The sequence below is a fragment of the Pelodiscus sinensis genome, chromosome 15, assembly GCF_049634645.1.
Source record: "Pelodiscus sinensis isolate JC-2024 chromosome 15, ASM4963464v1, whole genome shotgun sequence".
Lineage (NCBI taxonomy): Eukaryota > Metazoa > Chordata > Testudines > Trionychidae > Pelodiscus > Pelodiscus sinensis.
The window spans coordinates 1613780-1638134 of record NC_134725.1 but is presented as its reverse complement, the minus strand read 5'-3'; the positions used below and the strand labels follow the sequence as shown (position 1 = coordinate 1638134).

Sequence of the window (24355 nt, the reverse complement as noted above, 5' to 3'; positions counted from 1 at the left end):
TACAAATTCCATTTGAATTACTTTTGTCTGAATTCTTGTCAAGCTCACTTTATATTTCAGTCTAATCTGTTCATGCCACAGTTTAATTTTAATCAGCTTGGAGTATAAAGTTCTCAAAGAACAGTGCAGAATAAGAGGCAACAAAATCTGTTAAGTTTGATGTTACTAGAGTGGTGAGATTGCCAAAGTGCTTGCTAAAAATAACTTGACTGTATCTGCATCTTGTTGTTTCCCGATAGTGCTGCTCTGTAAAACACATTTCAGGAAAGGGGAGCTACCCACCTGAAAATACTAGCTATCAAAGATACTGACCCTCAGTATATCTGGTGCACTTGACTCTATGGCTTTGTTTGACTGCCTTTTGCAGTTCATGGAGGTTTTTTAGCTTGTATTGACCGAGACAGAGACAGTACGTGTATTCTTAGTAGTGTTTTTTTTAATACGCTAATTTGCCTGTGGAACTTCAAGATAAAACAAGTCTCATCAATGAGTTTATTGCAATTCAAAACTAAGTATGTAGAAAATTTGGTCTTAGTTTTACTACTATCTGCTGCATAGTGAGACTCTTGCTGCATTAGAGCCAGATTACCAGCAGAATAAGGCATGAATGTCCAGAATATCACAGAGCCTAGTTGCATTTGCCATCTTTTCCATCTCTAATATGCTGCAGTTTTTGTTCTGAGCAAAAGAATGATATGCTGCAAGCACTGATCCAAAACAGGTGATAATCACTTTTTCTGTTCAACAAACTTAGGTTAAAAAACACACAAATGCTAGATGTGAAATTGACACTCCCTCAGAACCTTCTGAGATCCTCTAAAAGAATTGTCATTCACATTTCAAGTTTAGTTTTGGAAATCTGTAGTGACTATTCAGCATTAAATCAGTTTAGTGTTCCATGACTATTTGATAGTCCCTGGAGGTGGGGCCAGCAGCCAGTGTGCTCCCAGCCCCACTCCCAGGGAGCTCCCTGCCGCCCCGCACTGATACCTCTGAGAGGCAGCAACGCGGGGTGGCAGGTGGGAACTGGGACACGAGGGGAGCCGGTTTAAAACACAGCTCCCCATGCAAACTGGCTCCCACTTGCAGCCCCTGTCTGCAGGAGGTCCGAGCTCCCCACAGACAAAGGCTGCTTCACAGCAGCCTCCCCCCCCCCCCCCGTGCCCGAATGATAGGGCAGGGCAGGTGGGTCCGGGGAGCCGGCACGCGCGGAGAGCCAGCTTAAAAGCAGGCTCCCCACACGTATCAGCTGCTGCCTCCCCCCCCCCAGGTATCTGCTCCCACCTCTCTCCTCCCCCCTGGCCTCTCATACAGAGGCAGCCAGGGCCAGACTGAGGCATGGGCTAGCCGGGCAGCTGCCCGGGGTGCCAACCAATGGGGGACGCCTGATGGCAGCTATAAGGGACGCGCAGCATCCCTTATAGCTGCCATCAGGCACTGTGCGCCCGGCTCCTGCAGCGCCGGCCAGCAGCGCCCTTCCCCCCACAGCCGTGGGGCCCTGCACGGCCCGGTGTGCATGCCAGCAGCAATGCTGAACCAGGCTGGGCAGCGCATGCGCCGTGCGCCCTGGGGGCGGGCTCCGAGCTGTGCACCAGTGGCCGTGGCCGGCTCACGCATGCGCTGTGCGCTCTGGGGGCAGCGCCGCGCGCCTGGGCCCGGGGTGCCAAAAGGGCTCGGGCCGGCCCTGGAGGCAACAAGGGGGGGATGCATGTAGTCAACAGGATTAACCAATAAACCCAGGCTTATCGGTTTATTCATGCAGTCATCTACATGTTGACATCCCTACTTCTCAGAAGGTAGCTGAGGGAACGTATGTGACTGAGCATGCTCCTACCAGTATTTAATATAGGGTTTTAAGCTGCTTTTTTGGTGGAATGTGGAGAATGGAGTGTGTCAGTTCCCCTTAAAAACACTATAAACTGTATCTGTTTAATATAAAAATGATTCAATAGCATTTAAAGTTCTTTTGTATATTTTAATTACCCCGTGTGCACTCCTATGCATGTGTTCTTGCTTCTTCAAGAATTGAATTAAAAATAATTAAAAGTGAGCAGCAAGTATGCAGGAAAAATAAGGGGCCTTCACAGTTTAGTCATGACTGCTCGTCAAAAATATGCCGTTTAGGGTTGCAAATAGATCATGACAGAAATCTACTTTTTTGGTGATGGCTTTATTCATACGTAATCAAAGTCCTGGAAAAATGAATCCCTTTTATTTGAAATCAAATAAGAATTGGTGTGACACATACATATATATTTTTTTTCTAGCAGCAGATGGACCTTCGTAGTTACATCTGAGCTCGAGCAAAACCACTGGACTGAACTCCAACAAAAATTTAATTAGCAAAACATGGTTATAACTTACACCACAAAATGAAGCTTAATCTTAATTTTATAGTTATTCGTTTTAGCGGGACTACTTGCCAAAAAATACCTATGCGCTTATTTTCCCTCATTTGTGTCTAGACACTCATAAGGAAAGCCTATCAGGGTTCAAAATCATCCAGTCAGAACACAGCATCTGCAAAGCAACAGGTGATAGGTGACTGAACAAGGTTGAGCGTCTATCATAGCAGAAGAATAATAAATCTGCAAGATCTCAAAATTGTTTTCTTGTACAAAGACCTGTGTTTTTTCCTATGTGAAACCATTCCTCCTACAGAGGGCCATGGATCTTTCAGAGTGAAACTTGCTTTTTGACCTTTTTATCAAGTTTTTTTCCGCTTTAAGATGGCCTACATCGATTTGACACACAGGTGAACTATTCATAATTGGTAGATGATTATGTAAATGACCCCTTCAAACTTTTCCTCATCCCCAACAAAAATAATATTTTTAGGACACACATCCACTGTTAGGGTATATCTACACTACAGCACTAATTCGAACTAACTTAATTCGAATTAGTTAATTTGAAATAAACTAATTCGAACTAGTGCATCTAGACCTAAAAAGTAATTCAAATTAGCATTTTGCTAATTCAAAATAGCATGTCCACATTGAGTGACCCTGAACCGAAGTTAAGGCTGGCTGGAACAGGTGCCGGCAGGGCATCAGGTTAGGACTTAGAGTGTGGAGCTGCTGCCTCAGGCTAGCCGAGGGCTGTGCTTAAAGGGTCCCGACCCCCACCCCGGACAGACAGTTCTCAGGGGTGCCCGCTTGCTTGTCTACCTCGATGAGGGACAGCAAAGCAGTCCTGGCTTGGAGTGCCCTGAGTGCTCACACTCAGCACATCACAGCACTCGGCCATCAACCCGGCTGCCATTCGTGGGGTCAGTCGGGGGGCTGTCAGGATCCAAGAGGCCCTGCAGGAGAGCTTCCACCCCGAGGAGCCCGCAGAGCCACCCCATTCCTCCCTCACCTCCTTCCACTTACCCCTCCCTAGCCCCCCTTCCTGATGTAAAAAATAAAGGACACGTATTCCAAAATAGTAACACTCTTTATTTAACAAAACTGGGGGGGGGGGGGGGGAATTAACCGATTAACCTCTGGGGAGACTGGGAAAAGGAGGTGGGAGAGAGGAAGAGAGAGGGTGGGAGAGGGGAGGGGGAAACATGGGAGGAGGGAGCTGGAAGGGGGAAGCCAGGGGAAGAAGGAGGAGGGGAAGTATCAAACTATGGTACGCCATATCTTCAGTACTGTGTACAGATGTGGTCTCCTCACCTCAAAAAAGCTATTTTGGCCTTGGAAAGGGTTCAGAAAAGGGCAACTAAAATGATTAGTGGTTTGGAACAGATCCCATATGAAGAGAGGCTAAAGAGACTGGGACTTTTCAGCTTAGAAAAGAGGAGACTAAGGGGGGATATGATAGAGGTCTATAAAATCATGAGTGGTGTGGAGAGGGCGCATAAAGAAAAGTTCTTCATTAGTTCCCATAATAGAAGGACTAGAGGACACCAAATGAAATTAATGGGTAGCAGGCTTCAAACTAATACAAGAAAGTTCTTCTCCACAAAGCAAATAGTCAACCTGTGGAACTCCTTGCCACAGGAGGCTGTGAAGGCTAGAACTGTAACAGAGTTTAAAGAGAAGTGAGATAAAGTGATGGAGGTTGGGTCCATGGAGTGGTATTAGCCAGGGGGTAGGAACGGTGTCCCTGGCCTCTGTTTGTGGAAGGCTGGAGATGGATGGCACGAGACAAATGGCTTGGTCATTGTCTTCAGTCCATCCCCTCCGGGGTACCTGGTGCTGGCCGCTGTCGGCAGACAGGCTACTGGGCTGGATGGACCTTTGGTCTGACCCAGTACGGCTGTTCTTATGTTCTAAGCTCAGGGTCGGGGGTCTCACTGGACCACCTTGACTTTCATGCAAACCTGCTCCTGGGTTTGCATGTGGCCTTTGGTGGCCAGGCTGGCAGCTATCCTGCCCTAGACGGCCGCATTCCTGTGCCTAGTGCGGAGGTCGTGGATGTTGGAGGCCTCCCCCCAAACCTGGATGAGGTCTACTATCTCCGCACTAGACCAGGCGGGCGCCCGCCTCTTGTGGCCCCGGGCAGACTCCTGGGAGCCGCCAGCCTGGACAAGAGACAGAGGGCTGGGTGGCAGCAGGTGGCTGGCTCATGCCGTGCCAGGTGCAGGGTCTGCTGGCTGGGTGCTGGCAGGCTTGCACCTGGCACAAGCACCGTAGCCAGACCATGCCCCTTTAAGGGCTCCGGGGCCGGGAGGGGGGCAGAAGAGTTTCCCTGGTTTGGCCGAGAGTGGCCACCAGGGCAAGCTGGGGAGGGCTAGCCTCCAACTAGTTCGAATTAAGGGGCTACACAGCCCTTAATTCGAACTAGTTAATTCGAACTAGGCATTAGTCCTCGTGGAATGAGGTTTATCTAGTTTGAATGAAGCGCTCCGCTAGTTCGAATTAAGTTCGAACTAGCGGTTTGTATGTGTAGCGCCTATGAAAGTTAATTCGAACTAACGGCTGTTAGTTCGAATTAACTTTGTAGTGTAGATGTACCCTTAGGCTGTGTCTAGACTGGCATGATTTTCTGCAAATGCTTTTAATGGAAAAGTTTTTCCGTTAAAAGCGTTTGCGGAAAAGAGTGTCTAGATTGGCACGGACGCTTTTGCGCAAAAGCACTTTTTGCGGAAAAGCGTCCGTGCCATTCTAGACACGGTTTTGCGCAAAAAAGCCCCAATTGCCATTTTCGCCATCGGGGCTTTTTTGCGCAAAACAGTTTTTAGCTGTCTACACTGGCCCTCTTGCGCAAATACATTTGCGCAAGAGGGCTTTTTCCCAAACAGGAGCAGCATAGTATTTGCGCAAGAACACTGACAATCTTACATTAGATCGTCAGTGTTCTTGCACAAATTCAAGGGCCAGTGTAGACAGCTGGCAAGTTTTTCCGCAAAAAAACTTGCCAGTCTAGACACAGCCTTAGTGTTGGTGGGGCAGGGGCAGATGACTGTTTTGCGGGGCCCCGGGCAGCATAACTCCGTGGGGCCCCCCCTTTGCCACGGCGCATGCGCCGTGACACCATGCACATGCACGGTGGCGCCACGGCGCATGAGCGGGGCTTTTTTAAGCCCGGGGCCCGGGCCGGCCGCCCCGTTCGCCCTGCCCTATATCCGCCCCTGGGGTGGGGTATGGAAATCTTCCCTAGTCACTTTATTGAATTTCACACCATACATTTGTCTGTTTCTGGTAATTTTAAGGTATTTTTTCCAAAAGAGAAGCTTTTGTGGCCTTATGTTATATTTAAAATTTTGGATTTCATAGCTTGCTAGAACTCTCAATTGTAGATTTCAGTCAGATGAATAAGGAGGAACTTTGTTTCTCAGAATGGGGTGTTCTTACATTCCTATTACAGAATTATGGCCTCTAGTATTTTCAGTTATTCATATTTTTTCCCCTTTTTGATTCATTGTTTTATATTTTTAATTGTGCTTCCCTATTTTAACCCTTCACTGTGTCCTTGGAAAGCAATGGATTAATGTTAAATTATTTGTGGAATATTAAAATACACATGGATTTACTTCAGTGACTAATGGATCTTTTTATAAATATGGTCACTTACAGAGAAAGAAAGAAGAGAATTGAGAAACCCCGAAAGTTCAGTAGGAGTCATAGCCAAAGTCCAAGTCCACCACCTTTTAGGGGGCGAAACACAGCAATGGATGCACAGGAAGCTTTAGCCAGAAGGTACTCAGTTTCATTTGAAATAAACTAACCAATACTATGATCTCAAGTACTTTCTCTATCTAATAAGGACAGTGCAAATAGTGACAGTACAAGATTCTTTACTGTATTTTGCCAAATGTTTATCAGCTAGTTAATGTCAGTTATGGTGGCTTTTGTAATTTGAACAGCAAACCCACTCAGGGCCACTGCATTAAGACCACCAATTCACTACTGGTGGTTGTGTGCGGTGTTGCATTGTACTTAGTTTTCCTTACTGCTAAGCATCTATTTACTACTATCTGTAAGCCTTTAAAAAAATCTTTAAATATTTACCATTTAGTTTTTCTCTTGCTGCTTCAAGATTTCTGTGGAAATAGTAAAATTCATGTTCATTCTGGCATTGCTCAAAGAAATAATAGACATTTATATGGAAGCTGACCAGTATTGCAAATTTTTTGCATATTAATGTGTTTAAATTACTTTTTTATTATGTAAATCACTTGTAGGTTGGAAAGAGCAAAGAAATTGCAAGAACAGAGAGAAAAAGAAATGGTTGAAAAACAGAAACAACAAGAAATCGTTGCTGGTAACTTTCTTTAAACTATTGAAGTATACATACAGAACAGTGATGAAAGGGAAAGTAGGATGTAGCTTTGTTAGATCTGCAGAACCAGTTCAAATACCTGTAGCCTTTTTCCCCTGAAACATGTGTCTATTGCATGAAAAGTGTTTGAAAACTCACTGTTGGGGATTTTTATTGTTCTCATCCGTGCCCAGCACCACAAACACCATCCTGAAAGTGTGCATCACTCTCTTCTGCCTTCTAGTTGTTCATTGCATAAAAGTGATGAAGGATGTGCAGTAGTTCCTTTTTAGCTATTAGTTCAGAAACACCTATTTCACAATTTTGTGTCCAGTTTTTTTATTGTTTAAAAATACAAACTGAGTTTTAATGTTAAATGTAACTCATTTTGCTAAAATTCATTGCAAACTTCCCATTTTTAACATAAATGTTGCTACTTTCTAAGGTGCATCCTATGTTTCATCAAGACCTGTTCAATCTATTTTTCTAATAATACAAGTTAGAAAACAATTACTAAAATTACATTGGAGTGTTACTCTAACAGCTTATTCCTCATGTTAAAAGTTTATTCAAAATGTTAACATTCACCTTCATTTCCCTTCCCCTCTTCCCTTACTTTTTGTCTTCAGCTGCTGCTGCCACTGGGGGTTCTATCATCAATGTTGCTGCTCTTCTGGCATCAGGAACCCAAGTAACTCCTCAGATAGCTATGGCAGCTCAAATGGCAGCACTACAAGCAAAAGCACTGGCAGAGACAGGAATAGCAGTACCTAGCTATTACAATCCAGCAGCAGTGAACCCGATGAAGTTTGCTGAACAGGAGAAAAAGCGGAAAATGCTCTGGCAAGGGAAAAAAGAAGGGGTAATTAATTCTTTCTACTTTCCTAGTGTGTATGCATCTTAATTAGGGATGTGAATGAGTAATCTGAGGTTTAACTGATATTTTACATCCCTAAGAAATGACCTAGTTCTTGAATGTCAGATGTTACAGTGGTGGGGACCATATAAGAACCTGGATACCCATACTGCTCATAGGGTATATTAAAATACATTTATTGGGTTGCAACTACATATCAATTGCAAGATGGCCTTTGCTATGCAAGATAACAGCCTGTTCTAAGCCTAAAGAAACTAACTAAAAACTCTTGGTTTCCAAGGAGTAACATCATTCTAAATCTTCAGAGGGGGTAGCCGAGTTAGTTTGTAACAGGAAAAACTTAAAAAACAACAAATAGTCTAATCTACATGTTTTGTTAGTCTTTAAGGTGCTAATAGACTATTTGTTTTTTAAGTTTTGTCATTCTAAATGACAACAAAATTAAAATATATTTATGCAGCCTGTTATCCTGCTTTGACCTCCCCGTAACATTATTTCTGTCATACCATTAATAGTATTAACAGAAATATGCCTTTAAACGAATTAAAACGGGGGGGGGTTGAGTAGTTGAATTTATGAATAGCAAGTCAGGGTTTGAGTAGAGGTTCAACTTTCCACTTCCCGGTGCCAAGGCTTTGGCATTAGTGCAGGGATGGGCAAGAGGCATCTAGTGGGCTGGATCTGGCTGCCTTGCTGGCACCCTTACTACACAGCAGCTGCAGCCACTTTAAACAGCAGGCTGTGAATTGCTGCGCGGTCTGGGTAGGGAGGAGAGAGCTTAGTGTGCTGTCCCCACCCCATAGCAAAATCCCTCAGCTCCTATTGGTCAGTTTCTGGCCAATAGGAGCTGACAAATTTTGCTGAAGGCAGGGGCAGTGAATGAAGCCTCCTCACTCCCTCACCACTGCCGCCCAGCACATGGACAGGGAGTCTGCAGAGCTGTTGGCTGGGAGTCACCTAGGTAAGCTCTTCCCAGTTAGAGCCTGCCTCTGGCACCCCGCCCCCCCCCCCCCCCCCCAAACTACCAGCCCCAGGCCACCACCCAAACCCTCTGTATCCCCTCTCCCCACCTCCTCCAGGTCACAACTCCCTCCCAGACCCTGCACCCCTTCCCCAGGCCAGAATCCTCTCCTGCACCCATAACCCCTCCTGGACCCTTTACCCCAAGCCCCTGCCCCAGTACATCACCCCCTCCTTCACTCAAACTCCCTCTCAGACCCCACACTTCCTCCTGTACCCCAGTCCTCTATCCCAAGCTCCCTTCTACACCCCACCCGCTGTCCCAGACCCCGTGCCCCCTCCACAGGAGTGTAGCCCTTGACCACTTATCAAAATCTTGGAGTGGCCCCATATTAAAAACTATTGCCCACCCCTGCATCAGTGTTTAGTGGCTGTAAACACTATATGTTGATATAAAGAATTTATGGTATATCAGATTCATTGTCACCAAATTGCCTTAATAAACAAGTTCAGGTTCTCTTCTAGATTTGGATTTCTCAAATTTTACTTTCTACTGAATATCTTGTATTCTTCTTCAAGTGATGTCCCCGTGGGTGCTCCACTGTTGGTGTCAGGTCTTCCTGGTGCCGCAGATCGGAGTTTTGAGCAGCTGTAGTCAGCCGGACCGCACATGCGCAGCAGGTGCCTCGCGGCTTTCACACCGTTTTGCACACGTGTGTGGTCCGGCTCCCACCAGTTGCTTCATTGCTGCTCTCGGTCGCAGATGGAAAGAGCTCTTCTCTTCAACTCTTCTAGTCAGAGGAAAAAGAGTTCTTAGTTGTTGAATGTTTAGTTTAGTTTCTGGTTACAAGTTAGTCTTAGGAACTTTGTTGTTTGTTTTAAAAAAATTTTTTTTCTTCATTGTTACTGACAACGAAGGCCCTAAACCCCCCCAAAAAACCCTATCCTGAGGAATCAACGTAGGGGAATACTGACCCAGGGTACTCCCTCACAATGCCTGGCTCACTGGGTTTCAAAAAATGCGATACTTGTCACGAACCCATGCCAGCCTCCAATGGCCATTCTTCTTGTATTCAGTGCCTGGGTGAGACACATGTGCCTCAGAAATGCCCACACTGCTCAAAACTAAAAGCAAGAGCACGCCACAACAGAGAAATGCACCTTCGCCTGCTGTTGTTTGATAAGGCACTCCAGCCATCGGACTCTGCATCCACGGCTCGCTTAGACCCCACTACCACCCAAAAATGGAGGGCGTCTTTCCCCAGGTCGGGGTCCGCGAAAAAGAAACAGACTTCACCAGCGCGCTCCCTTCCGCCGGTTCCGACAAGCAGAGTCAGCACGGGAGACAAGCCCAGGGCGTCTGGCACGGCCCCTTCACGCTCGAAGGTGGTTCTGGACCTGAAAGCCTGACAAAGGTCAGGTGCTGATATCGCGTACACCATCACAACCGGCGCCGAAGTCCACATCGGCACTGGCACCTACCTTGGCACTGGCCCCAACGGCACTGACAGCACCCACTGTTCCGGAGCTGATACTGCAGCCTCCCAGTCCAGCACCGGAGATGCACGATAGACCGTCGGCACCGAGAGAAGCTTACACGAAATCTAATAGGCACTGAAGCCCTAGCCCAGTGTCTCCAACCTTCTCGCCGGCACCGGGGTCACTGTTGCCGCATCTTTCCGCAACCATCTGTGATGTCCCCTCATAGGAGACAACGGAGATCCCTATCTCCACTACTTGCAGCACCGCAGCGGGAGTTCCATTATTGCGGCTAGCTGAGGCATACATCTCTTTTTCCACACCCCTCCTCCAGGGGCTCAGTGATACTTCCTCATTCTCCAACATCATCTTCACATGCAACGTACTAGGAAGGACATAGGATTATGCTTTCTTCAAGACACTCATCACCCAGGCAGTCACGCTGTCATCATAACTACTACTATGACATCGTGTACACCATGTGAGGAGGGAGAAGCAGTAACAGGAAACTTGGAAATGGCGGAGATGCTCAATGACTTCTTTGTTTCGGTCTTCACCGAGAAGTCTGGAGGTGTGCCTAATGTAGTGAATACAAGCAGAGAGAGGGTAAGTTTAGAAGATAGGATACACAAAGAACAAGTTAAAAATCACTTAGGAAAGTTAGATGTCAGCAAGTCACCAGGTCCTGATGAAATGCATCCCAGGATACTCAAGGAGCTGATAGAGGAGGTATCTGAGCCTTTAGCTATGATCTTTGAAAAATCATGGCAGACAGGGGAGATTCCAGAAGACTGGAAAAGGGCAAATATTGTGCCCATCTATAAAAAGGGGAATAAGAACAACCCAGGAAACTACAGACCGGTCAGTTTAACGTCTGTCCCAGGGAAGATAATGGAGCAGGTAATTAAGGAAATCATAAGCAAACACTTGGAAGGTAATAAAGTGATAGGGAATAGCCAGCATGGGTTTGTGAAGAACAAGTCATGCCAAACTAATTTGATAGCTTTCTTTGATAGGATAACGAGCCTTGTGGATAAGGGAGAAGCGGTGGATGTCATATACCTAGACTTTAGTAAGGCATTTGATACGGTCTCGCATGATATTCTTATTGATAAATTAGGCAAATATAACTTAGATAGGGCCACGATAAGGTGGGTGCATAATTGGCTGGATAACCGTAGTCAGAGAGTTGTTGTTAACGGTGCTAAATCCTGCTGGAAAGGGATAACAAGTGGAGTTCCGCAGGGGTCTGTTTTGGGACCGGTACTGTTCAATATCTTCATCAATGATGTAGATATTGGGATAGAGAGTACGCTTATTGGCTACGTCTACACTGGCCCCTTTTCCGGAAGGGGCATGTAAATTTCACCAGTCGTCGTAGGGAAATCCGCGGGGGATTTAAATATCCCCCGCGGCATTTAAATAAAAATGTCCGCCGCTTTTTTCCGGCTTTTAAAAAAGCCGGAAAAGAGCGTCTACACTGGCCCCGATCCTCCGGAAAAAGTGCCCTTTTCCGGAGGGTCTTATTCCTACTTCAAAGTAGGAATAAGACCCTCCGGAAAAGGGCACTTTTTCCGGAGGATCGGGGCCAGTGTAGACGCTCTTTTCCGGCTTTTTTAAAAGCCGGAAAAAAGCGGCGGACATTTTTATTTAAATGCCGCGGGGGATATTTAAATCCCCCGCGGATTTCCCTACGACGACTGGTGAAATTTACATGCCCCTTCCGGAAAAGGGGCCAGTGTAGACGTAGCCATTAAGTTTGCAGATGATACCAAACTGGGTGGGGTTGCAACTTCTTTGGAGGATAGGGACATAATTCAAAATGACCTTAGCAAGTTAGAGAAATGGTCAGAGGTAAACAGGATGAGGTTTAATAAAGAGAAATGCAAAGTGCTCCACTTAGGAAGGAACAATCAGTTCCATACATACAAGATGGGAAGCGACTGTCTAGGAAGGAGCATGGCAGAAAGGGATCTAGGGGTCATAGTGGACCACAAGTTGAATATGAGTCAACAGTGTGATGCTGTTGCAAAAAAAGCAAATATGATTCTAGATTGTATCAACAGGTGTGTTGTAAGCAAAACTCGTGAAGTCATTCTGCCGCTCTACTCTGCACTAGTTAGGCCTCAGCTGGAGTACTGTGTCCAGTTCTGGGCGCCACATTTCAAGAAAGATGTGGAGAAATTGGAAAGGGTACAGAGAAGAGCGACAAGAATGATTAAAGGTTTAGAGAACATGACCTATGAAACCAGGCTTCATGAACTGGGCTTGTTTAGTTTGGAAAGAAGAAGATTAAGGGGGGACATGATAGCGGTTTTCAAATATCTAAAAGGGTGTCACAAGGAGGAAGGCGAAAATTTGTTCCTCTTGGTTTCTGAGGACAGGACGAGGAGTAATGGGCTTAAAGTGCAGCAGGGGAGGTTTAGATTGGACATTAGGAAAAAATTCCTAACTGTCAGGGTGGTCAAATATTGGAATAAATTGCCAAGGGAGGTGGTGGAATCTCCCTCTCTGGAGATATTTAAGAACAGGTTAGATAGACATCTGTCAGGGATGGTGTAGACGGAGCTTGGTCCTGCCTTGAGGGTGGGGGGCTGGACTCGATGACCTCTCGAGGTCCCTTCCAGTCCTATTATTCTATGATTCTATGACCGCCCACCTTATTGATCAACTGGCTACCACCATCACCAGCCTCCACATCCTAGTCAGTGGTCACCCTGCTGCTACAGGTTCTCCCCTGCACATAGGTATCCTGCTGCTTCCATACCTCCTCACAAGCAACACCTTCCACCACCACCACCTCAGAGTTCTTCCCCTCAAACACACCACTTGGAGGCTGAAGAGGGTCAATTATCAGACCCTGAGGAACAGCAGCCCAATACTTCTCCTACAGACCAGTCCTCCTCATCTCCGGATGAAGCTGTAATCCCAGGGGACATGTCACCTTCAGACAACCTTAAACAGTTCCAGGAATTGTTTAAGAGGATCGCCACTAGCCAGGAGGTCCAACTTACGGAGGTCCAGAAAAAGCAGTACCGCCTCCTCAAAAACCTTCAACCCTCCCAATGAGCTAAGATCGCGTTGCCAATAGATGAGGCGATTATGGAGGCTTTCGAGGAGATCTGGCAGACCCCAGCTTCTGCCCCGCCAACCAATAAGAGCAGAGAAAAAGTACTTTGTCCCAGCTAAGGGAATGGAATTTTTATTTTCCTCACCCTCAGCCCAACTCCCTGGTCATAGATGTGGCTCATCAGAGGTCCAAGGCTCCCCAGTACAAATTTGCAAATTTGACTTCTTCTTGGTTGAGAATTTACAAACCCTCCCTGTTGCGAACCCACATCATCATGCAGCTCCCATTTTCCACCACCACCTCAGACCTTTTTACCATCACTGGTTGTAGCCAGACAGAACCCTCCCCCCTCCTCCCTCTGACATCCTTGGGAGAGAGAATCCTTGGGAGCGAAACTCTGTCTTCAAAGGCTTCAGGGCCTCCAGAGATGCTGGAATAACAATGGCCCTGGATGCTAGACAGGAACCAGATAACAGCGACAATTGGGCCAGCAGGCAGTCGGGGGCCTTGGGCTACCTTTGGCTGGTACCAATATTGATACGTCTACACACACCGTCCCGGAAGAGGAATCTGCCGCCCCATCAGAAAAAGGATGTCTGGCCCTAATGATTTAGTTACCTCCACCTCACAGGTGCAAATTAAGCTTTGGACCCCCTGTAGGAATGGGCGTCACAAAGACGTTCCAACTTAATTGGCATTTTAATGACAAGAGAAGCACCTACGTGACCACAGGGGTATAAAGTGGGGCCCTGTGCCCCACTCTAATTGGAGATCCACCCATATACCTGCTGGTCAGGTGGTCTTGGACCCCCGAGACTTTAGGGATGCCTTCATCTTGTATCGACTGCTTCCCATTGGGATTGAGAGAAATGCTGGCTTCGCCGGAGTAAGGATCGCAGAGGTGAGAATATACCTTCTAGGTGTCTATTTTTGTGCGCATTCAATAAGAGCTCAGAGAACCAAAAGGGTTTAATGGTACCTTTAAGTGACTTTTCATTGTATTTTCTGTCTTGCCTTTTGTAGTGGCTGTGTCATCTGCAACACAGCAGTAACATTTAACAGCTAAGCTTGCCTTGTAACAATAAAATAGTAACTGTTTAAGCTTTAACCTGACTCCTCCTGTTGCTGTAACAGAACCAAACACAATCAAAAGAACTATAGCCGGTCAGGGGTAAACGCAGTAAGAGCATTGAGTCGTGCCGCCTCCACGGGGTAGACTCTTTGGGGCACCCATCAGCCTCCCTGGCTGCCTGCTGTGAAGGGACTTTGTCCTAGCAGTCGAAGTCTCGGGTGTATCTTTGGGGCGCCCGTCAGCCTCCCTGGCTGCCCGCTGCGAAGGGACTCTGTCCTAGCAGCTAAAGACTCAGGTGTGATAGGGCTCACAGACCACTCACTACCCCGGCCACCGGCTAACACTGGTCCACCATCACGTCCGATCGTTGGGTTCTGGAGATCGACTCACCCACCATCCCCTTCCTATCTCTACCTCCAGCCACCCCACCTACCCCATCCCTCTTCAGGGACCCTTCTCATGAGGATCTACTAAAACAGGAGGTCCATCAACTCCTCTCCATCGGAGCAGTAGAGAGAGTACCAGACAAATTCAGAACCAAAGGCTTCTTCTCCCACTATTTCCTCACCCAGAAAAAAAACAGTAGGGTGGAGACCTATACTCAATCTCCAGAAGTTCAACCATTGCCTTCGAAGACAGCAGTTCAAAATGGTAACTCTTCCATCTATAATCCTGGCATTAGACAACAGGGATTGGTTTGCAGCCCTAGACCTTCAGGATGCTTATTTTCACATCACCATCCATCCCGCTCACAGGCAGTTTCTTCGATTCATGGTTGGTGTAGAGCACTTCCAGTATAGAGTGCTTCCTTTTGGCCTTTCCTCCGCACCCAGGGTGTTTTAAAAAACACTCCCGGTAGTAGCGGCGCACCTACGTCGACAAGGTGTTATAATCTTCCCTTATCTCTACGACTGCCTCGTAAAGGGCTTGTCCTCAGTGGAGACATGCCATATGATACTTATAGCCAGGCAGACATTCGAATCTCTTGGTCTGATCATCAACTACCAGAAATCCACCCTTGAGCCCTCCCAAACCTTGGAATTCCTAAGGTGCTCGCCTCGATTCCACCGCAGCACGCGCTTACTTACCTGTTCAGAGGTTCCAAGCCATCCAGGACCTTGTCGCGGTAGTTACTATGAGTCCTACAGTTCCAATACTTACATGCCTACAACTTACGGGCCATATGGCTGCCACAACGTATGTGGTCCACCGTGCACGACTACACTTCAGCTGCCTCCAACACTGGATAGTGTCTGTGTATACTCCGACAAGACACCACATCCACAAAAGGGTGACGCCCCCATCCGCTGTTACAATTTCCCTCAGATGGTGGACTGAGCCACGCAATCTCCTTGCAGGAGTCCCATTTCATCATCCTCAACCTTCTGCCTGCATTACTACAGATGCCTCCCTCACGGGCTGGGGTGCTCACATGAACGGCATGTCTGTTCAGGGACGATGGTCACCACGAGAAACAACTTTCCACATAAGCATCCTGGAACTCAGGGCAGTCTTCAACGCCTGCAAGCATTTCCAGGTGCCTATTCGCGACACTACTGTCAGAATACTCACCGACAACATCTCCATGATGTACTATATAAATTGCCAAGGGGGCACTGGATCCTGATCCCTTTGCACAGAAGCAGTGTGCCTCTGGAACTGGTGCATTCCAACACTCTATAGATGGCACCTATGTATTTGCCCACCCAACTACCAAGAGGTTCCTAAAGGGGTTAACCAACCTTAATCCGCCTCACAGACCCCTACCTCCATCCTGGAGCTTGGACCTTGTCCTGGACATCCATACTCGACCACCTTTCGAACCTTTGGCTACTTCACCACTCCCAATGATGACACTCAAGGTGTTTTTTTTGCTTGCCATTACATCTGTGCACAGAGTCAGCAAACTTGTGACTTTGATGGAAGTACCTTCGTATACCACCTTTAACAAAGACAACATTCTATGCCCTCACCCAGCCTTCATCCCTAAAGTGTGTTCTGAATTTCATGTGAATGAACCAATCAGTTTTCCTTCCTTCTAGGCCATGCCCCATACCTTTTCCCGAGAGGCAACCCTGCATTCCCTCGACGTACACAGAGCACTCGCCTTTTATATAGATAGAACCCAACCCTTTTGAAAGTCTCAACGCTTACTAGTCTCTCTAGTCTAGTACATTGGTTCCCAAACTGGGGGGGCGTGAAGAAATTCCAAGGGGGGCGGGAGGTGACCCAGCCTCCCCCCCACCCTAAGAAAGAGCCCGCGTTGGCACTACCGCCTGCGAAAATGGAGGTAGCACCGGCTTCTTGCGGCGTCGGGGGGGGAGTCCCGCAGCTGCACGCCAGAGCTGACGTCTCACGAAACGTGTGCTGCCTGAGCAGTTGAAGCTGGCGTGGTCCCGGGACTCCTACTCTCCTCCCCGCACGCCCCCTCGGCACAGGAAGGCAGAAGGGGGAAGGAAGTCCCCGGCGGCATGACAGAGCCGGTGTTTCAGGAAACACGCTGGCTATTTGGGGAAGGGGAAAGCAGTGCATGCATTTCCTGAGTCCCAGACCTGGCGCACAGCTGTAGGACCCCCAGGTACCAGCCGAGCTGTCCCTGTCCCCTCCCCCTGCCCAGACCCCCATGAGTACCCCGCCCCCCCCCCCCGCCCAGACCCCCATGAGTACCTGACGCTCTGCCCTCCCAGCCCCCTGGCCCAACCCTATCCAGCACCCTGCCCAGACACCCACCAGCACCCTGCTCCTGCTCCCTCCTTTCTGGCCAGACACCTACCCCCAGCTTGCTCCTGTACCTTCTTTTGCACCCCATCCCTATCCCACTCACTGGCATACTGGATCCCCTGTCCTGCACACTGGATCCCTCATTTTTGGCCCCACCTCAGAGTGTCGAGGGGCCCACAAATTCCACTAACCCCAGAAGAATTAATCTGGCCTGAGGCCTTGACCCTCAGTCCTACCTACCCTCCCCCCATGGGGCTGGGGTGCCAGGGGAAGGAGGTGTCTCAGTTGGGGCCACATCAGTGAGGCTTGGAGGGGTTGGGTTTTTTTTTTTTTGCATCTCACTTGTGTGATCCCTGACTGATTTTTTTTTTCTGTGGGTCAGTGACAAAAACAGGTTCCCTGCCCCTCCCATAAATAAAGACAATGCTGAAACGTTTGTGTTGGACATAATATTTTATTTAAAAATGAAGACTGGCCAACAAGCCCCCAGTTGGGGCCAAGCCCTCATCTGGCTGCATCCCCGCACACACCTCAACCCTGAGCCTGTCATACCCCCTGTCCTGAGCCTCTCTCATCCCCAGTCTTCTGCCACAATACTACTGCACAATCAACACACTGCAAATCTGTGTCCTGAGCCCATCATACTCCCAGCCCCTCTACACTGAGCCCCTCATATACCCCAACCTGAACTCCTGCACCCTCATCTCCACAAGCCTGTGGTTTGCTCAGCACCCCAACCCTCCACCTGACCCCAACACTCTCCAGCCTGGAGCCCACTCCCTGAGCCAGCAACCCCTTCTCCACCTCCTTCTGCATCCAAATTCCCTCCCAGAGCTTGCACCTCTCACCCCTTCCCATACCTAAATCCTTCATTCCCTCATTTCAAACCTAGGATTTCCCAATTCGTGAAGAAAATGCAACATCATCCTGCACATTAAATTCGTTTTGTTTCTGCTATTTCTTATGTTAAATTACCCTTTTATTAAATTTTTGTGCCAAGAAAAACAATTTGTGCTTATTTTTAATTTTAAATTACTAATTGAACTTTTTGTTAAAAGGGGGGTTCAATGATGGTAAAGAAGAGGTGGGGAGGCATGAGGGTTTCTCAATAATCAAAAAGGGGGCATGATGCTGAAAAGTTTGGGAACCACTGCTCTAGCGGATCGCTCCAAGGGCAAACCACTATCATCTCAGCGCATGTCGAGACTCATAGTTTCATGCATCAGCACGTACTACTCCATACGAAATAAGTCACTGCCAGTAGAACCCAGAGCTCATTACACACATCCACAGCCTTCCTATGAAGAGTCCCCCTCCGAGACCTCTGCCATGCAGCCACATGGTCATCTAATTACACTTTAATGAAGCATTATGCGATTGTGCACCTTTTTGCTGCTGACTCCTCAGCAGTGCTTTCAACAGCAGTCAAACCATGACTCTGGGACCTGCCATCCAGGTGTTCTCGAGTACTGCTACAAAGTCACCAACAGTGGAGCACCTATGGGGATATCACTTGAAGAAGAGGAGGAAGTTACTCACCGTGGTGCAGTAACAACAGTTCTTCGAGATGTGTCCCCCCATGGGTGCCCCCACTCCGCACCCTCCTCCGTGTTCTGGAGTCTTTTTCCTTCACTTCCTTTTTTTCAGATACTTGGGCAGACGACAGAAACTGGTGGGAGCCGGACCACACGCGTGTGCCAAATGGCATGAACGCTGCGAGGCGCCTGCTGCGCAAGCGCGGTCCGGCTGACTACTGCTGCTCAAAACTCCAATCTGCGGCACCGGGACGAATCAGCACCAACAGTGGAGCACCCACGGGGACACACATCTTGAACCATTGTTACTGCACCAAGGTGAGTAACTTCCTCTTATAGAGTGAAAGATTGAAAGCTTAAAACTATCCTGTTGGACAAAATAGGGGACACTGCTAGCTAAATTAACTCTTCGGTGTCCCTTAAAGTATAATAATAAATATAAACAACATGGCTGCGTCTAGACTGGCATGATTTTGCGCAAATACTTTTAATGGAAAAGTTTTTCCGTTAAAAGTATTTGCGCAAGAGAGCGTCTACACTGGCACGGATGCTTTTGCGTAAAAGCACATCTTTTGCACAAAAGCATCCGTGCCAGTGCAGACGCTCTCTTGCGCAAGAAAGCTCCAATGGCCATTTTAGCCATCGGGCTTTCTTGCGCAAGAAATTAACGTTGTTGTCTACACTGGCCTCTTGCGCAAGAATACTTGCACAAGAGGTCTTATCCCTGAGCGGGAGCATCAGAGTACAGTACAAGGTCAGTGTTTGTACAGTACAAGGTCAGTGTTCTTGCGCAAATACTCATGGCCAGTGTAGACAGGCAGCAAGATTTTGCGCAAAAGCAGTCGCTTTTGTGCAAAATCTTGCCAGTCTAGACGCAGCCCAAGTGTTAGCATGTCCCACCAGCTTTACTACAGGAACGAAGTTCAGGGAGACTCCATCTGTCACCACCAATATGTTCAAAGCAGTAAGTGTTATCTGGAAAGGATAATCATTAGAACTGTCAATTGACCTGCGTTAACACCTGCGATTAACGCAGGACAGGATTAACGCATTAATTTTTTTAACGCGTTAATCACAGGTGTTAATGCTCTGCTGCCCCTTTGAAATGCTGCTCCGGCGCTTCAAAGCAGCAGCGCAAGTGGAACCGGGGATTGGCTGGAGTCCCCAGCTGATCCCAGGCCCTTAATGCGCTGCCCCTTGGAAACACTGCCACGCCGCTTCCAAGGGGCAGTGCTGCATGGAGCCCGGGGTCAGCTGAGGACTCCAGCTGATCCCGGGCTCCATGCAGCGCATTTCAAAGGGGAGGCGTGCATGATTAATCGCGATTAAATTTTTTAATCGCTTGACAACCCAAATAATCATGAACTCTCAGCCTCCCTTCTGGAACTCATCAGAACTCCTGCGTAGTTGTCTGAACTGTTGCTTCTGAACAGTTTATAATGAGGGTCTAGTGTTTTAACAGCACTCACACCCTTTGACCCTACAACACCAGATCTGGATGGAAAATTTGAAATGGGAACGTCCATATGGCAGTAGAGAATAATACCACCAGTAAGGCCGTTGTCTACCTCTTAATGTTCTTAAGAAATCTTTCTCTCTGTCTGTTACTACTTAAGTTGTAATTTTTGGGGGAATGTTATGAAAAACTCTTAAATTTGTGTACTTGTTTCCTACTCTTGTAGGATAAATCACAGTCTGCAGAAATATGGGAGAAATTAAATTTTGGAAACAAGGACCAAAATGTCAAATTCAGAAAACTAATGGGTATCAAGGTATGGAGTTCTGGGGGGGGGGGGGGGGTTCTTTTTGTATTTAGGTCTATAATTTATTCATTTTTGGATAATCTTCATCTTTCTTCCTTGAAATAGTGTCTTATGTCTAATACCCATTTAAATTGCTTAAAAATAGTTGAAATCACATTTTTGGGTGTTCTAAAATGTAAAGACTTGAATTAATTTTAAGACGCTGTTTGTGAATTTAAATCAGAAATACTTCCCAATTCAAGTAGATGTTCTTGAACTCGCTTTGTGGTGACTGACTACGTTTTCTGTCAGGACCTGGAACAGAAACTCTCTATTTACAAGCTAGTTACAGGGGTTGGCAACCTTTTCAAACCAAAGAGCCAAACTACATCAAAACTCAGAACAAGTGTTCAACAAAAAACTTTATAAGAATGCTTATTTGCATGACTGAAAATATACAATTTAATATTATTGATAATTGACATACTGATTAATAATAGCATAAATGAAACATTGTACTCACAGACTTAATTTAATGGGACTTCTGCTGTTGCATCTTTTCATGCATTTCTTTGAAGTTTACATCATAACTGGTCAAATCCAGCTTCATGCACACATTCAGGCTGTCTTCTGTCAATCTTATGGTGGGGGTTGGTGATGTGGGGGTGCAGGAGTCTTGGTTGGGGTGTATGAGGGGCTCAGGGCACAAGGTTGGGGTGTAGGAGACTGGGGATGTGGGGGTATGGGGGGTTCAAGTGTATGATGGGCTCAGGGTTGGGGTGGGTGTGTGTGTGTGCAGGAGTGTTGACACTGCAGCCATATGGGGGCTGGGCCCCAATTGGGGCTTGTTGGCCAGGCTTCATTTTTAAATAAAGTAAAATATGATGTCCAACATAAAAGGTTTCAGCATTGTCTTTCTTTATGGTAGGAGTGGAGAACCTTTCTTGGGTCAGGGGCCACTGACGCACAGAAAAATCTGTTGGGGACCACACAACTGAGAAGCGCAAAAAAAAAAAAAAAAAACCCACAACAACCCTCCAAAAACCCTCTCTTTAGGGGAGAGCGCCGGCCCCCGGAATGCAGCTATGGGGGGGGCCCCGCCCCCCCGGGCGCCCGGCCGGCGAACGGCCACGCCCCCTGGCGCCCGGCAACCCCAAATGGTTGGGGACCACTGCTTTAGTTGGAACCCTTTTTTTTCCAGTTCTGCTTTTTGCAGCCCAAAAATATAAACACATGAAAAACAAACTGAGAAAATACCAGACATATAACATGTCTGGTATTTTCTCAGTAGGTAAGTTGTATTATTATTAGATGTATCAGTTTGTAGTTTCAAACTGCCTGGCTGGTAAATGTGCTCAGGCTGCATGAGTGTGTCTGCCAGCCAGATAGTTCGCAACTACTCGAGGGTGTGTGTGGGGGGGGGGAGACAGTAGAATCCCTGTGCCGGACTAACTCATGCTTTGTGCTTTGCGGGGGGAGGGGGGAACAGGGTTGGGTCAGTCCCACTCCCTACAGGCCGATTCATTCCTCCTCCATGCTCCCCTTGCTGTGCCTCTGGCCAGCCCCACTTCCCCCAACCCCCTCCCGGGCAGCCAGTTCTCCCCCGCTTCTCCTCCCAATCTCCCTTGGCCAGCCCTGCTGCCTGCGTCCAGCCCTCCTTCTGACGGCCATTGCTCCCACATCTTCCCCTGCCAGGTATCAGTCACCGTTCTTGAGGTGTGTCCTTGGCCTATAGAGGGCTATTGTTCCTGAGCTTTGCTCATTAGCATGTCCATGGGCAAACATTCCTGGCCCATTACTCAACCCCATACAGAGAAACTTCCAGTCTCCATACAGAATACCTATTCATAACTCCACACACAGACATTTACACAGATATATGAAGAGCATATACAGGATCAGTAGAAAGTAAGCTTTAGTTAGACACCTCACATGGCCCCCTTTGTACCACTTTTGGGGCGAACACCCCCCCATGGGTGCAGCAGTGACCCAGCTGTTCCCCTCAAAATCCAATAACGTGACACCACGTGGCATGCACCGTGTAAGATGCCTCCCACTATTCCCATTCCCCGGAAGCCTCTGGGAAGGGTTGGCAGCAGAGGGCTGTAGGAAGTGTGTCCCGAGGGAAGGAAATGTCAGTACACAGGGAGCCATCTTTGGTTCCCAGTTCCCCCCCACGCTGGGGGGAGTGAAAACATTGGCATGCCGAGCCATGTTCAGCTTGTTTCCCACATACCGGATCTGGTAGGGAGGGGTTTTTCTCCCCCCGCCCCTCCCCGCAGTAAGCTGTGCTGGCGTTTGAGTCTTGCAGGGGCCATAAGGTTGTAGCACCAATGCGGGGGAGCAAGGGGAGCTGGGGGGTCTGATCTGGGACTCCAGAAGAGCCATATCTGGCTCCCTAGAGAGCCATAGGTTGCTGATCCCTGGGCTAGTAGTTAGTTACACAGGGTTATTAAATATATTATTTTGTAATTGCAGAAATGCATTTGAATTAATTTAATCTGGATTATTACTCCTTTGTAGTAATAAAAAATCAATTTAGAAATAAAGGAAGAAACATTTTTATTATTTGGGAGTGAAGTGATGATCAGACTAGTAAATTAGGGGAAAAAATCAATTAAGTTCTTATGAGATTTTACTTCCAACTTTAAATTGTTCTATCTTATTGTTAAATATCCAAATGTTGATTTCAGTCTAGCTTTTTTAAAATCTGAGCAAATGTTTAATTCAGTATTAATTTTTCATAGGTCAGGGGAAATTAATCATTTTGCTAAGTGTTATTACACTTGAATGCACTCTCTATTGTAGGGGTGTTCACATGTAATCGTTTAAACAATTACCCGATAAGCCTGGGCTTGTTGGGTAATCTTTACTACTACTACCCCCCCACCCCCCGCAACCTTGCTGCCTTTGTATCAGGCAGCAGGGTCAGGGGGAGGCAGGAGCAGAGGTGGGAGCTGGTGCCTGTGGGGAGCTGGCTTTCAAGCTGGCTCGTTGTGCGTGCTGGTTCCTGCAGAGCTGCCCCACTGTCTCTTTGCAGAGGCAGGGGGGGCTTTTTGAGAGCACTGGCTCCCATTCCCCCCGCCCCGGTGTAAACATGTAACCGCTTGAAATTTTAGCGGTTACACATTTACACACAAACACATTAGTTAACATCCCTATTCTATAGCTCATATTATTATCGTTGTCAGCTGTTACAAACAGCCACGTGAAAGGTCTTGTGTGAAGCTTTAAAACATTATTGCTTTGACTGTGCAATAAATAATTTAATCTTTTTCTATAAATCGCTTGTCTGATTTCTAGAGTGAGGATGAAGCTGGTTGTAGTTCAGTTGATGAAGAAAGTTACAAAACTCTGAAGCAACAGGAAGAAGTATTCAGAAATCTAGATGCACAATATGAGATGGCACGATCACAGACTCACACACAAAGAGGAATGGGACTCGGGTTTACATCTTCAATGCGAGGAATGGATGCAATTTGAAAAATGTGATTTTTAAAGTCTGGGACTTTGTGGATGATTTCTGTTCTGAGGTTGGGTCCTTGTTCACCAAAAAGCTAGTATTCTAGCTTGCATGGGTGTTGCATTGACTTTAATGTATTGAAAAAGTACAATTTTTCTGTAAATATGAGATCAGTGATGCTGGTGTTAGTGTTGTAATCAGGTACCCGCTTCCATTAAACGTGATAGAACTATAGGAGAACAATATTTTTTAGTTACAATTCTACTTTTTCAAACAAAGCAGCAGCTGAGGTAAACTCATAAATGGCTATTTTGTGTCTGTTATCTTGTGTACTTTAACCTTGTACAGTTATTTTCAACTCGTGAAACATGAAAGAAACCATGTCTAGATGTTATCTAGCAGATTGGGCCAATTGGTGCATAATCCAGTGCAAAAACCTGGTTAATAAACATGTTTTTTCTCTTAATCTTGAATTGCCAGCTATTACTTTTACCATAGGGAGCTCTGTAGTGGAATAAGAAAAAAGGTAAATGTCAGGGGCTGGGGTATTCAAATAACAGTATCAAGTCAAGAACTGAACATTTGTTTTTTTTTAACTTGGCAGTTTCTGCTTAACTGTTACTATGGTGTACATAATCTGTCTCAATCTATTAGCAGGTCTTAAAAACCCTGCACCTACTAAGCATAGGGTTAACCCACTTAATGTGGGTGAAATACACCCACTGCCCTGAACTTCTACTCCT

The 24355-nt window shown here is 47.0% G+C and overlaps 1 protein-coding gene across 10 annotated transcripts in view; it reads left to right on the top strand.

Moving 5' to 3' along the window:
• The window catches only part of LOC102444602 (arginine/serine-rich coiled-coil protein 2-like), a 57697-nt gene extending 33619 nt beyond the window's left edge, over positions 1 to 24078 (top strand). For 8 of the 10 annotated variants that reach the window (XM_075897814.1, XM_075897811.1, XM_075897809.1 and 5 more), the window contains 5 exons: positions 6009 to 6131; positions 6617 to 6696; positions 7323 to 7555; positions 20090 to 20179; positions 23453 to 24078. In XM_075897814.1, the coding sequence (XP_075753929.1) occupies positions 6009 to 6131; positions 6617 to 6696; positions 7323 to 7555; positions 20090 to 20179; positions 23453 to 23632 (706 nt within the window). In that variant the 3' untranslated portion in view covers positions 23633 to 24078. Of the gene's footprint in view, positions 1 to 6008; positions 6132 to 6616; positions 6697 to 7322; positions 7556 to 18519; positions 18726 to 20089; positions 20180 to 23452 lie in introns of all 10 variants that reach the window. The other 2 variants (XR_012895900.1, XM_075897813.1) reach the window with 2 other exon arrangements.
• Positions 24079 to 24355: the final 277 nt, after the last annotated feature.